Here is a 14,945-nt window from a genome sequence, read left to right on the forward strand (position 1 = left end):
TCTCATAAGGCAACTCAGCATGTTGGAACTTTCTTGAAAGGGATTGTGATGTATTGGATGCCATTGTATATTTTAGGTATTGGGAGTATAGTAACTGGTTAAAAATAAACAAATGAATTTAATTGAAAGTGGGAGAATAATATCCAATATATATTCATATCTGTGTAAATGGAATAAAGGGAATGTGAGCTTACATCTATTTATATAGCCTTATGACTAAACAGAGTTAGTTTCCATTAGATATTGTGAATATCTAGTTCATAGTTCATACATTTTAGGATATAACTTTTAGGTTTAGGAATTAGTATTAAATATAAGATAGATGGAAACACTTGGTTAAGAAATTCGTATGCATCTAATGTATATGCAGATCAAACAAGCTTGAATTAATTATATTTACAAACTAACCTATACTTACCTTAGAGGGAGAGGTGTAAAAACTTAAAACTTAATCAGCCTCTGGTTGGATTTGTAATAGATCTAGAAGCTTTCGATTTACTTCAGTAAAATATTGAATTGTATATGCAGTTCCCAGATGAAAAGAAGTTAAAGGCAATTGGTCAACAAGGGAGTTCCTTGATCGTGACAGACAGTCTGGAGATAGAGTTGTAAAACTGCATTAAAGATATAAATTATTCAGATGGGTTGTCAAATAAAAAGTTGTGTTGAAGGCAAAATAATTAGTTTATATTTCTTTTTGAGAGCATCCCAAAGCATTCCACATTATAGTTTTATAGAACCTTGGTGAGGCCACAGCTGGAGTAGTGTGTGCAGTTATGGTTGCCACATTATAGGAAGGATGAGATTGCACTGGAGGGGATGCAGAGGAGATTCACCAGGATGTTGCCTGGGATGAAACATTTAAGTTATGAAGAAAGGTTGGATAGACTTGGGTTGTTTTCGTTGGAGCAGAGAAGACGAGGGGTGACCTGATCAAGGTATACAAGATTATGAGGGCATGGACAGGGTGGATAGGGAGCAGCTGTTCCCCTTAGTTGAAGGATCAGTCGTGAGGGGACGCAAGTTCAAGGTGAGGAGCAGGAGGTTTAGTGGGGATGTGAGGCAAACCCTTTTTACCCAGAGGGTGGAGACGGTCTGGAATGTGCTGCCTGGGAAGGTGGTGGAGGAGGGTTGCCTCACATCCTTTAAAAAGTACCTGGATGAGTACTTGGCACGTCATAACATTCAAGGCTATAGGCCAAGTGCTGGTAAACGGGATTAGGTAGGTAGGTCAGGTGTTTCTCACATGTCGATGCAGATTCGATGGGCCGAAGGGCCTCTTCTGCACTGTGTGATTCTGTGATTATCATGGAAATGGGCTTTGGGTTTGGAAGGTTCCTTCGTTTAATTTAGCTGGGTGTTTCTAGCAGAAGGCAGTTGCAGTTTTGGTTTTGTGTAGACTGCAATTCACTGAAAAGGAGAACCAAAGAAAATAAATGTTAGTCAGGCCTGCATCTTAAGCAGAGAAAATACTAATTTTATCATTCACTGCATGGAATGCAGTGCTCAGTTTGGAATTTGTGAGGGGGGAGAAAAGATTTGGAAGATTTGCCGAGCTCAAAGCAAGAGGAAGAAATCTACAGTGGTCCGCACAGAGCCTTGTGGCAAAAGGCAGTTTGCAGTTAGCTTGAAAGCAGTCAGCTTGAAACAGGCAGAGAGAACATTTGCCAGGACTGGAAATCAGCTGTCAGACCAGCAACTATGCAGAAGTTGTGGGAGCCTAAAGGGCTATTAGGAGCTAAGGGTGTTCCTTATGTTTAAATACCTAAGCAAGAATGCAGTGAAGCTTATTTTGAGCTGAGAAGTTCACAGTTGTGAGGTTTTAAAGAGACTTTGATGAGCATTTGGAGGATCCTCATGAAATGTCATATCTCGGAGAATAGCTGGAACATAGGAGAAGTCAGTGACTTCCAGGGGTTGGGGGTGGGTCACTAAAAAATTGAATGAACCTTCAAGATTCTTGTAATGTATTAAGGAACATTTGGGGATGGGGGGTGGGGGAGGCAGAATTAAGAAGTATAACTAAGCTCTTAGCCTGAGTAGTGATAAACTGTAGTGTTACATTAATTATTTTTATATATAATAAAGTTTGTTTCTGTATAAAAACATGAAATCTTGTCACTGGGTGTTCAGATTTCTCTCTAAACATTAACAGTCTATATAGATATATTTTAAACTATTTTTGGAAAAACAAATTTGCGTGCCCTAAATTAACACTTTCCGCTAGAGCTGGGCTACTTAATAGGCTTGGATGAGTTTGACTTGAGGTAATGGATTCATGGATGCATTACACTTTGTAATTATTAAGGAGGGTTGCCTAGCTTTATACTTGTTTATTTTGGTAGTTAAAGCGTCTTCTAAGAGAAGATAAATGGGATCTGGTAACTGTGAAACATTAGGTCTTTGTGTTTGTTATTCTCCCTGTTGAATTTGAATCCCGTGGTAGAGTAATAAGATCCTCAATAGAGCCTAATGAATAATGTCAAAGAATGTGAAGTCGGGACAAGTGGCAGAATAGATTGCCAGCTGGCTTCAAGACAGAAAGTAGGAAGTGGGAATAAAGTGTAGTTAATCAGAGTAGCTGATAAGGTTTGCTGCTGTTCACAATCTACATTCATGTTTTGGACTTTGGAATCAAAAATACAATTTCTAAATTAGCAGATGATACGAAATTGGGGGGATAGTTAGTACTGAAGAGGTCTGCAAATTACAGGAGGAAATTAAATTTGCAGTTTGCGCCTCAAACTGGAGAATTGAAAGGTGGGAAACTTATGCTAAATTCATGTTAAACCTTGGTTAGACCACACTTAGAGTACTGCATACAGTTCTAGTTGCCAAATGATTAGAAGTATATAGAGGCACTAGAAAGGATGCAGAGAAGATTTACAAGGATAATACCAGAAATGCATGGGTATACAGGAAAGGATTGACATGCTGGGCCTCTTTTCTCTTGAAATAAGAAAGCTGAGGAGTGATCTAATAGAGGTCTTTAAAATTATGAAAGGTTTTGATAGAGTGGGTGATGAATGAATGTTTCCTCTTGTGGGGAAGAGCACAACTAGAGGCCATCAATATAACATAGTTACCAAGAAATCCAATAGGAGAACTTCAGGAAAAACTTCTTCAACCAAAGGGTGGTAAGAATGTGGAACTCACTATCACAGGGAATAGTCGAAATGAGTAGTATAGATATATTTAAGGGGAAACCAGACAAGCAAATGAGGGAGAAGGGCAAAGGTGATGAATTTAGATGAGAAAAGATGGGAAAAGATTTCAGTGGAGCATTAACATTGGCATGGTTGAGCTGAATCCCTGTTTCTGTTCCATATATCCTATGTAATCCTATGAATGTGATTGATTGATTAGTCCTTTTTGGAGGCCATGCCACATCACTTTAATCTAAATGACTCAAGGGGTACAACATAGAATGGTTATAGCACAGGAGGGCATTCAGCACACTGTGTCTCTGTGGATCTCTGCAAGAACAGTGCACTTGGTGCCAGTCCCTGGCCTGTTTTCCCTAGCCCTGCAAATATTTCCTCTTTGGACAATGATCCAAGTCTCTTTGGAAAGCCATGATTGAATCTGCCTCCTCCACAATTTCAGGCAGTGCATTCCAGATCCTAATGACTTGTTCCCTTCTTTTGCCAATCACCTTAAAGTAATGCCCTTTAGTTTCCAATCCTTCCAACAATGTGAACTGTTTCTCCTTATCTACTCTGTCCAGACCACTAATGATTTTGAATACCTCTATCAGATCTCCTCTCAACCTTAACTTCTTTAAGGAGAATAGCCCCAGTTTCTCCAATCTATCTACGTAATTGAAGTTAGTCTTTGGAACCATTCTCATGAATCATTTCTGCACCTTTTCTAATGCCTTCACATGCTCCCTAAACTGTGATGCCCAGAAATGGATGCAATACTCCAGTTGCAACCAAACCAGCATTTTATACCGATTTATCACAACTTTCTTGCTTTTATACTCTATGCCCCTTTTTATAATGCCAAGGATCCCGTATGCTTTATTAACTGCTGGCTCAACTTGCTCTGCCATCTTCAATGATTTGTGCACTTATACACTCAAGCCCCTCTGCTCCGGCACCCTTTTTAGAATTGTCCCCTTTATTTAATTTTATTTCTCCATGTTCTCCCTACCAAAATCACACCGCTCGCCATTAAATTTCAAATGCCACTTCTCTGCTCATTGCACCAACCTGTCTATGTCCTTTTGAATTTTGAAAGTTTGAAGTATGTCCTCTTCACAGTTTACAATACTTCCATGTTTTGTGTCATCCTCAAATTTTGAAATTGTGCCTTGAACTCTGCTGCAAGCCTTCCTTCAACCCACAAACAACTGTTCACCACTATCCTCTGTTTCCTGTCACTTAGCCAAAATTTTGTATCCACGTTGCTACTGTCCCTTTTATTCCATGAGCTCTTAACTTTGTTCACTAATGCCTTTTGGAAGTCCATGTATTCCACATTAACTGCATCATCCTTACATACCCTCTGTTACTGCATTAGAAAATTCATGTAGGTTAGTTAAACACTACTTGCTCTTAACAAATCATGATGGCTTTCCTTAATTCACCTTCATTTGCCCAAGTGATTTTTCATTTTGTCCCGAATTATTGTTTCTGAAAGCATCCCCACCACTGACTGGCCTGTTCACTGTCGCTGGATCAAAATCCTGGAACTCCCTTCCTAACAGTACTGTGGATGTACCTACACCACATGGACTGCAGCGGTTCAAGAAGGTGGCTCACCACCACCCTCTCAAGGCAATTAGGGATGGGCAATAAATGCTGGCCCAGCCAGCGAAGTCCACATCTCACATAAAAAAAAACCCTTTTTTAAACAACAGTATAACATTTGCAATTCTCCAGTTCTCTGAGACCACGCATGTATACAAAGAGGATTGGAAAATTGTGGCCAGTGCTTCTGCAATTTCCACCCTTATTTCCTACAGTATTGTTGGATGCATTTTCTCTGTCCTGGTGACTTATCAACTTTAAGTACAGTTAGCCCATCTTTTACTTTTGCTTTATTAATGTTTAGCTCATCAAGTGTGTCTGCTACCTCCTCTTTCACCATGACTTGGGCAGCATCTTCTTCCATGGTAAAGGCAGTAATATCTTAGCTATTCCCCCTGCCTCCATGCATTAATTCCCTTTTAGGTACCTAATCAACCCTACTCCTCTTTTTACCACCCCTTTATAATTTTATGCCTAGATAAGACCTTTGGATTCCCTTTTTGTTAGCTGCCAGGCTCTCCTCATACTCTGTCTTTGGTTCTCATTTGTTTTTTTTAATTCTCCCCTGAACCTTCTATATTGAGCCTGATTCTCACTTGTATTATCCACCTGATGTGTGTCATTTGCACCCTTTTTCTGCTTCATTTTACTCTTTATCTCTTTCATCATCCAGGGAGCTCTGGAGACCTACCTTTCCTTCTCATGGAAATGTAGAACTATTGCCTCTTTAAAGCAGCCTACTGTTCAGTTCCAGTTTTAGCTTTAAATCTTTGATTCCAATTTATCCATTCTCACTGCATTGGAGTTTTCCCACTTCTAATTAATTATTCTTGATCTCGATTGCTCCTTGTCCTTTTCCATAATCTACCTAAAACTTATACTATCCTCACTATCCCCTAAATGTTGCCCTACTGACACTTATCCACTTGGCCCACCTTATTTCCAAGAACCAGTCCAGCAGTGCCTCCTTTCCAGTTGGACTGCGCACTTCATGAACTCTTCTGCCTCTGTCCTATTACTATCCCAGTCTATATTTGGATAATTAAAGTGCCCATTAAAACCTCTATAATTCTTGTACTTCTGTGTAATTTTCTTAGAAATTTGATCCTCTGCATTTTTCCCACAAGTTGGTGGCCAAATAATGTCATGGTACCTCTATTGACTCTTAGCTGTAGCCAAATAGATTCTGTCCTTGACCCCTCTGAGACATCCCCTCTCTCTCCAGCAAAGCACTTTCTCCTTAATACTGCTACCCCTTATCCTTCCCTTTCTTTGCTGAACACCTTGTATCCAGGAATATTCAGTACCCAGCCCTGTCCTCCTTTGAGTCAGGTCTCCATTTTCGCCTCAGCATCATATTTCCACATTGTTCTCTGCGTTCATAGCTCACCAATGTTATTTGTCACGCATTTGCACATAGGTGCAGTAACCCTTCATTTATACTTTATTGCACCTTCCGACACCCCTCTTACTCTTACCGGTTGTATATACAGAAAATGCTGGAAATACTCAGCAAGTCTGGCAACACCTGTGGAGAGAGAAACAGTTTTTTTTTGTTCATAAGATGTGGGCATTGCTGCTCGGCTAGCATTTATTGCCAATCCCTAATTATCCATGAGAAGGTGGTGGTGTGCTGCCTTCTTGAACTGCTGCAGTCCATGTGTTGTAGGAACACCCACAGTGGTGTTTCCTGAGGGGTTGTACCCCTGGAGACCCCATGCAAAAATTGAATGCAAATTGCCAGGAAGTTTTGCTTCCAATTAGCAATTGCCCTGCACCTGGAAGCATCCGAAACTCTGATTTAAATTGAAGATTTTGGATGGTTCAGACTCACCTAGCAGAATAACTACCCAGGAAAAGTTTGGATTAAAATTACTTTCAACCATGGTACTGATAACCCCCATTGGACCCCACAGCTACCCCTCCGATCCCCACCCCTGCTAAGCATCTGACCTCACCTTTCCTAACAAACTACTCCACCACTCCCTGACTACCCCACCCGAACCCCCCAGCCAATCGGACCCCCCTGATAATTTGTCCCGCCCCCATTCCTCACTGAGGACTCGCACACCCTGACACACACCCCCCCCACCCCCCCCCCGACGCATTCCACCCACCCTGACAACATCCCACCCCAGACCTCCCCAACCTCCCTCTGGCGAACCACCCCTTGACAACTCCGGTAAAAAACCCCCCCCCCCCCCCCAACAATCCATCCCCTCCTTAACTGCCTGACCCCACAAGAATGTCTCCCACCAACTGATCCACCTGACCCCCTCACCTGCTCACCTTCTTTCCTGTTCAAACTAGTTCTATAACAAGGGGACTTGGCTTCACTTCCCCTGACGATGCTGCACTGTACTTAAGGGAGTCCCGGAGCAGCTGTGCTGCACGTTTCTCAGCAGGTTCCATGCCGGAAATCCAGCTCCACCCTAAGTTAAGTAAGAAGGAGTGGAGAGGCAATCAGACAGTGATTGCCACTCCACAGAAGATTAGGCTCAATGTTTCAATTTTGTGTGATGAAAGATTATCTGCATCCGCAGTATTTTGCTTTTGCTCCAGAAGTTTGACTCTGCGTTTCAGTAATTTCAGTGATTTGGAATTGAGTTCAAGACCTGTTGTTTTTTTTTTGGGTGGTGTGGGGGAGGGAGGATCTTGCACGAATCGAGACATGTATTGTAATAACCTGTTGTTATTTTCGTGCAGGAATTCAAAGCTGTCTAATTTGTAAACATCATGTATTAAAATTAAAATTGGGTTTTTCTTGCAGTATTTACAAAATTGTGGTTTTACTTTCCTTTATATCTCAATTGAGACTGAAATTTTCTTTAACTATTCCAGGTAAATGATCCTATTGAGTTTGGAGTTGGTCATCAGGTGCATGTTTAAGGAGGATGAACACGGAGGAACTGGAGTTACTGGGTGACTCCAAGTATAGAAATTACGTAGCAGCGGTGGATAAAGCATTGAAAAGCTTCGAGTATTCCAGTGAATGGGCAGATCTAATATCAGCACTGGGTAAACTTAACAAGGTAATTGCAGAAAACGGGAATTTCTAAAATCAGTCTAAATGAGTTATAATGAAGACTATATTTACTGCTCTTTGCACCTAAATGCCTCCAATTTTATCTAAGTGTTATGTAAGTATTGGCCTTAATGCATGTTAAAATGTAGTACAGTAAGTCATCCAGGTTTTGGGTGTTTCATTTTCTTTGCATGCTGGATGTTTTGAATTTTACTAATTGACTTGCTTCAACACTTCTAAAAATAACTTTATCTTTTTCTTTGGTCATTTACTAATATTTCTACGTGATCTATTCATCTAAGAAGTTAGTATTTATAACTGTGAAAAACATAATAATTGAGTTCAGCTTGGTGGCCTCCACAGTTTTACTGTAAATGCTTTTCACATTAATCATGATTAAAAAGGATTACTGTACTGGCTTAGAACATTACTCGAAGTAATGTGTGTTTACTTGGCAGTTTGCTGAAGAGTGTAAAACAGTGCTAATCTGGGTCAACCAAAATTCTATTCGTGACACGAGAGTATTGGGATTTTCTAAAAGGCGCTATGTTTTCAGAAATATTGACTTCTGAATTTCAAAACTGGAGTCTTAAAAGTGAAATCTTAAACAGTTAACACTGTTACATAAGAACATAAGAAGTAGGAACAGGAGTAGACCATTTGGCCCTCGAGCCTGCTCCGCCATTCAGTAATATCATGGCTGATCTTTGATCTCTGATAACCTTTGATTCCCTTGCCTTCCAAGAATCTAAACACCTCTGCCTTAAAAATATTCAATGACCCCGCCTCCACCACCTTCAGAGGCAGAGAATTCCAAAGTCGCACAACTCTCTGAGAGAAAAAAATTCTCCTCATCTCTGTCCTAAAAGGGCGACCCCTGATTTTAAAACAGTGCCCCTAGTTCTGGACTCACCCACAAGAGGAAACATTCTTTTGACATCCACCTTGTCAAGGCCATTCAGGATCTTGTATCCTTCAATCAAATCACCCTTCACTCTTCTAAACTCCAGTGGAAACAAGCCCAGTTTGTCCAACCTTTCTTCGTAAGACAACCCACTCATTCCAGGTATCAATCTAGTAAATTTCTTTGAACTGCTTCCAATGCATTTACATCCTTCTTTAAATAAGGAATCCAAAACTGCATATAGTATTTGAGGTGCAGTCTCACCAACATCCTGTATAACTGAAGCATAACACCCTTCCTTTTATGTTCAATCCCTCTCAAAATAAAGCATAGCATTCCATTAGCATTCTTAATTACTTGCTGTTCCTGCATACTAACTTTTTGTGACTCATGTACTAGAACACCTAGATCCCTCTGTACTTCAGAATTATGCAGAATTAAGTAATAAACTGCTTTTTTGTTATTCCTGCCAAAGTGAACAACTTTACATTTTCCTACGTTAAACTCCATTTGCCAGATCTTTTCCCTATTCAACCTATGTATATCCATCTGCAACTTTCTCATGTCCTCTTCACAGCATACTTTCCTACCTATTTTTGTGTCATCTGCAAATTTAGCTACCATGTCTTCACTCCCCTCATCTAAGTTGTAAAAAAGCTGAGGCCCCTGTGGAACGCCACTCATCACATCTTGCCAATCAGAAAAAGACCCATTTATGCATACTCTCTGCTTTCTGCCAGCCAGCCAATCTTCTATCCATGCTAATATGCTGCACCATGCACTTTTATTTTCTGTAATAATCTTTGATGTGGCACCTTATCAAATGTCTTTTGGAAATCCAAGTACAGTACCTAAGTATAGGCCCCCTTTATCCACTGCGCATGTTACCCCTTCAAAAAACTCCAATAAATTGGTTAAACATGATTTTCCTTTCACAAAATCATGTTGACTCTTCCCAGTTGCCTTGGGCTCTTCTAAGTGATCAGCTATAACCTCCTTAATGATCGATTCTAATAACTTCCCCACGACAGACGTCAAGCTAACTGGCCTGTAGTTTCCTGTTTTCTACCTCCCTCCCTTCTTGAATAGAGGGATTATATTTTCTACTTTCCAATCTGATGGAACCTTTTCAGAATCTAGCAAATTTTGGAAAATTAACACCAGTGCATCTCATTAGCCACCTCTTTTAAGATCCTAGGATGTAGTCCATCGGGACACGGAGACTTGCCTGCCTGCAGCTCCATCATTTTGCTCAGTACACCTCCTTAATGATTTCAGTTTCATGAAGTTCCTTTCTCCCATTTAGCTCCTGATTTGCAGCTATTACTGGAATGTTTTTTGTATCCTCTATAGTGAACACAGAAGCAATATTTGTTCATTACTTCCGCCGTTTCCTTATTATCTACTATTAACTTCTGCCTGTCACTCTGTAGAGGACCAACACTCACTTTACTTACTTACATTAACCTGTAGGCAGTGTGGCAAGTGATGTGGTAATTAGAAGGAAATTGATAATTTTTCAAGAGCAAAGCTGTCCAACCAAGGCTACATCATCATCGTCAATCATTGTATTTCTTTATTTATCTGTTTATTGTGAAAAGAAAATGGATGTTTTTAAAAATATTTTTGGAGAATATTGTGTTTGTCTGTAAAGAAGGGTGGCACAGTGTGTATGAGGTCTGTGTGTGTGATTTAATTAAGCTGGGCAAGAGATAGGAGTCAGGCTGTCCTGGGGCTTTGAAACATGAAAAGGACAGAGGTGTTAAGTAAATAGGTTACAACTAACATTTTCATTTTTAGATAAGTTAAGAGTTTGTTTGAATATCAAGGGGGAGTCAGAAGTAACCAGAAACATGTTTGCATCTTGCAGGAGTTCCTTAGGTAAAAAGTAGAGGTGATATATTTTATTGACCCAAAAGCAAAGACAAAATAGAGGCAAAATATTTTATATTTGGAAGGATTTGAGTTTCAAAGAGGTGTGAGAACAATGGAACTGGAAATGAAAAGGAAGAAAGGTATTTTAGAGTTGCTGTTGAGCTGGAGCTATGGAGTTGGCCGGAGCCGAGCTGGTGTGGAATGGGATGCAGTTTGAATTAGCCACCCAGTCAAGTCCGAAAAGTCTTGGGCTGCAACAGGCGGTTTTATTCTGAAGTGGATTCCACCTCAGAGTGGATGAGGGTAGAGGTCATGTGGTATGTCTTTATTGAAGCTACAGCAGTTTGCCTTGTGTAATATTACTGGATTTTTTTTTAAGTTAACATCTATAAGGGAGTGTTACCTGAAAGGTAACCTGTAGGTTTGACCAAATAGAGAGTTTGTTTTGAGGACATTTTGTAAGACTAACCTTAATTGTATAACTGTAATATTGTGCACTTAAGTTTTCTTTTATTCTAATTAATAAAACTTTTAAGTTTTTAAATCCTAAAACCATTACTGGACCTCTTACTGCTAAGATTGGTATGTTGTCTTCTCGTTTTTAGAAAAAAAAACATGGTATGGCATGTAAGCCAAGTTTCCCTCTGGGATTTGGTTTGCGTGGCAATTAACACCTGCTGTGGTTATAACACTATCTCATTAGAAACTTTACATGCCTTCACATTTATTGTCCATAACATCTTATCTAATAGTAATATCTTTGCATTTTTAAAACCAAATGCATAAAGAAACTAAGACAGTAATTTATGATGTGCAGTTCTGCCACTCTGGGAGCAAAAAATAAACTACCTTACCACAATTTAGACTGCTTAGTCTCAAAGGGGCATACATCAACACTTCAGCGGCAGCTGAAGTACTTCATGCAGCTGCAGAAGTTCATACCCAAGTACATAGATTGCTGAGAAATATGCATTAAGTTTTTCAACACTATTTAAGTATGATGTAATACCTTATTTAGTGCTCATCAAGGTGCAGGATATAAATACTAGTGAATAGGAAATTTTTCTATTATGTATACTTAGGCACATGTAACAACATTTATACACATGTAACAATGCAGAGTTCTATATACTATCCCAATAATTCATTCTGGATCACCAACCAATGTGAATGTTATACATCAGCCAGACTTATTGCTTCTGATAGAAGCTAATTAATATCATATTGTGGACAATTTTGTACTGCAGACTTATGCAATTTTTAAAACAAAGATAAAAATACCTGAAAAGGCTCAGCAGGTCTGACAGCATCTGCGGAGAGGAACATAATTAACGTTTCGAGTCCGTATGACTCTTCAACAGAACTAAGGTAAAATAGAAAAGAGTTGAAATATAAGCAGGTTTGAGGGAGTGGTGGAGGGGCGGTGATGGGATCAGTAGAACTGGATAGAGGGCCAGTGATGTGTGGAGATAGACAAAAGGACAAAGAGTTGTTCAAGGTGGTGATATTATCTAAGGAATATGCTAATAGGTGACATTAAGGGTAGAAAGCAGGACGAGAAAGGTACAGAGCCCTAGGGTGGGGGTGGGGTAGGGGGGAAGGGATCGAAATAGGCTAAAAGGTAGAGATAAAACAATGGATGAAATACATTTAAAAATAATGGAAATAGGTGGGAAAAGAAAAATCTATATAAATTATTGGAAAAAAAGGGGGGGATCGGAAAGGGGGTGGGGATGGAGGAGAGAGTTCATGATTTAAAATTGTTGAACTCAGTATTCAGTCCGAAAGGCTGTAAAGGTTTTCCACCCACGGTGGTTGACAGGGCCCTCAACCGTGTCTGGCCCATCTCCCGCGCATCCGTCCTCACACCCTCCTCTCCCTCCAAGAACCATGATAGGGTCCCCCTTGCCCTCACTTATCATCCCACCAGACTCCGCATTCAAAGGATCATTCTCTGCCATTTCTGCCAACTCCAGCGTGGTGCCACCACCAAACACATCTTCCCTTCACCCCCCCACCAGCGGTGGCATTCTGCAGGTATCGTCCCCCCCGGGACACCCTGGTCCACTCCTCCATCACCCCCTACACCTCAACCCCCTCCCACGGCACCTTCCCATGCAACCACAGACGGTGCAACACCTGCCCCTTTACTTCCCCTCTCCTCATCGTCCAAGGGCTCAAACACTCCTTTCAAGTGAAGCAGCATTTCATTTGCACTTCCCTCAACTTAGTCTACTGCATTTGCTGCTCCCAATGCAGTTTCCTCTACATTGGGGAGACCAAACGCAGACTGGGTGACTGCTTTGCGGAACACCTTCGGTCTGTCTGCAAGCATGTCCCAGACCTTCCTGTCGCTTGCCATTTCAACACTCCACCCTGCTCTCCGTCCTTGGCCTGCTGCAATGTTCCAGTGAAGCTCAACACAAACTGGTGGAACAGCACCTCATCTTCTGACAAGGTACTTTACAACCTTCCAGACTGTATATTGACTTCAACAATTTTAGATCATGAACTCTCTCCTCCATCCCCAACACCCTCTGATCCCCCTTTTTTCCAATAATTTATATAGATTTTTCTTTTCCCACCTATTTCCATTATTTTTAAATATTTTTAAATCTTTTATGCACCCCCTCACCCCCACTAGAGCTATACCTTGAGTGCCCTACATCCATTCTTAATTAGCACATTCGTTTAGATAATATCACCAACTTCAACACCTATGTGTTTTTTTGTTCTGTTGTTTGACATCTTTTGATGATCTGCTTCTATTACTGCTTGTTTGTCCCTACAACCAAACCACCCCCCTCCACTTCTCTCCCCCCACCCAAACCGCTGCTCCCCCCACCCCCCCCCCCACATACACACACACACACACACACACACACACACACACACACCTTAAACCAGCTTATATTTCACCCCTTCCTTGGATTCACCTAGTTCTGTTGGAGGGTCATGAGGACTCGAAACGTCAACTCTTTTCTTCTCCGCCGATGCTGCCAGACCTGCTGAGTTTTTCCAGGTAATTCTGTTTTTGTTTTGGATTTCCAGCATCGGCAGTTTTTTTGTTTTTATACAATGGTAGGATCTTGCTGAGAACAGCTTTTAGTTTACTTTTGTTTTTATCACATTGAACCTTATGAATTTTGTTTTGAATGTCTGTTGAAATCAAAAAAGAGTGGATTAAAACTTGCATTTTTCATACATTTCAGAAAACCAAGAGTGGATGTCTGGAATGGAATCCAGGACACTAAAATATTTGGTTTGCTAAGAATAATTGGGAGAAAATGCATACTTGGATTAGAAATGTTTATGCTAGTGAAGTGAAGAAGTGGCTTGGGTATATTATATCTTATTTTAAGGCAGGTATATAAAGGTCATAATGAATCTAAAAATTGACTTATTTTTAAAAATGTGTTCCCTGGCCTATTAATACGTGCAGAACTGGTATTCATTTAATGTTAGTTCATGTTAATGCCAGTTTTCTATTATTGCTGATTTTTCCAGTTATTTGTGCCCCTGAACCTGAAGGACACTTTCTCCATCACTACCATTCTCTTCTGCACTGCCATTGCCCCTGTGTGGTTTTGTTTTAAACATTTTATTTTTTGGAACTTACCCTGGTGATATGCACAATTTCTGAATTGTGAATCGTTAGTGTAAATTTTAAAAAGAATTGTACAACTAGAGAAACAGCACACAAAAACAAAAAATGCTGGAAAAACTCAGCAGACCTGACAGTATCTGTGGAGAGAAAGACAGAGTTAACATTTTGAATCTGAATAACTCTTCTTCAGAGCTCATTTTTTTGTTTTTGTTTCAGATTTCCAGCATCTGCAGTATTTTGCCTTTACCTTAGAGAAACAGCACTCAGTCCATTGATGCAGATTTTGAACACTGAGCCCAGCTTGCAGTCTTGATGTATAATATTCTGTAACTGGTTATCAATTTTAATATACTTACAGGTTTTACAGAACAATGCAAAGTACCAAGTCGTCCCAAAGAAGCTAACTATTGGCAAGCGGCTGGCCCAGTGTCTTCACCCAGCACTGCCCAGTGGTGTTCATCGAAAAGCACTAGAAACCTATGAAATCATCTTTAAAATCATTGGCTCTAAAAGGCTGGCCAAAGATCTCTTCTTGTACAGGTGGGCTATATGTTAGTTACCTTTTGTAAAAATGTAGGAGTTGCATGTTTGAAAGCTGTAATTGTATGAACAATTATGCGCAATGGATCACCATAATAACCAATATGAATATTACTGAAAAGAGAGACATGTTGCCAAAGATTTTCATCTTGCACTCATTAGGACAAAGTATGGCTTTTTTGTGTTTGTCCTCTTGAGTGCAAAATGAAAAGCTTTGGCAATATGTTGCTCTTTTCAGGA

General features: G+C 40.2%; 1 protein-coding gene across 3 annotated transcripts in view; it reads left to right on the top strand.

Moving 5' to 3' along the window:
* dop1a (DOP1 leucine zipper like protein A) overlaps positions 1-14,945 on the top strand; it is a 355,194-nt gene that overhangs the window by 14,200 nt on the left and 326,049 nt on the right. For all 3 annotated transcript variants that reach the window (XM_041213315.1, XM_041213322.1, XM_041213331.1), the window contains exons 2-3: positions 7,596-7,786; positions 14,524-14,705. In XM_041213315.1, coding sequence (XP_041069249.1) covers positions 7,649-7,786; positions 14,524-14,705 — 320 coding nt within the window. In that variant the 5' untranslated portion in view covers positions 7,596-7,648. The remainder of the gene's footprint in view (positions 1-7,595; positions 7,787-14,523; positions 14,706-14,945) is intronic.

The sequence above is a fragment of the Carcharodon carcharias genome, chromosome 2 (genome assembly GCF_017639515.1).
Source record: "Carcharodon carcharias isolate sCarCar2 chromosome 2, sCarCar2.pri, whole genome shotgun sequence".
NCBI classification, from domain to species: Eukaryota; Metazoa; Chordata; class Chondrichthyes; order Lamniformes; family Lamnidae; genus Carcharodon; species Carcharodon carcharias.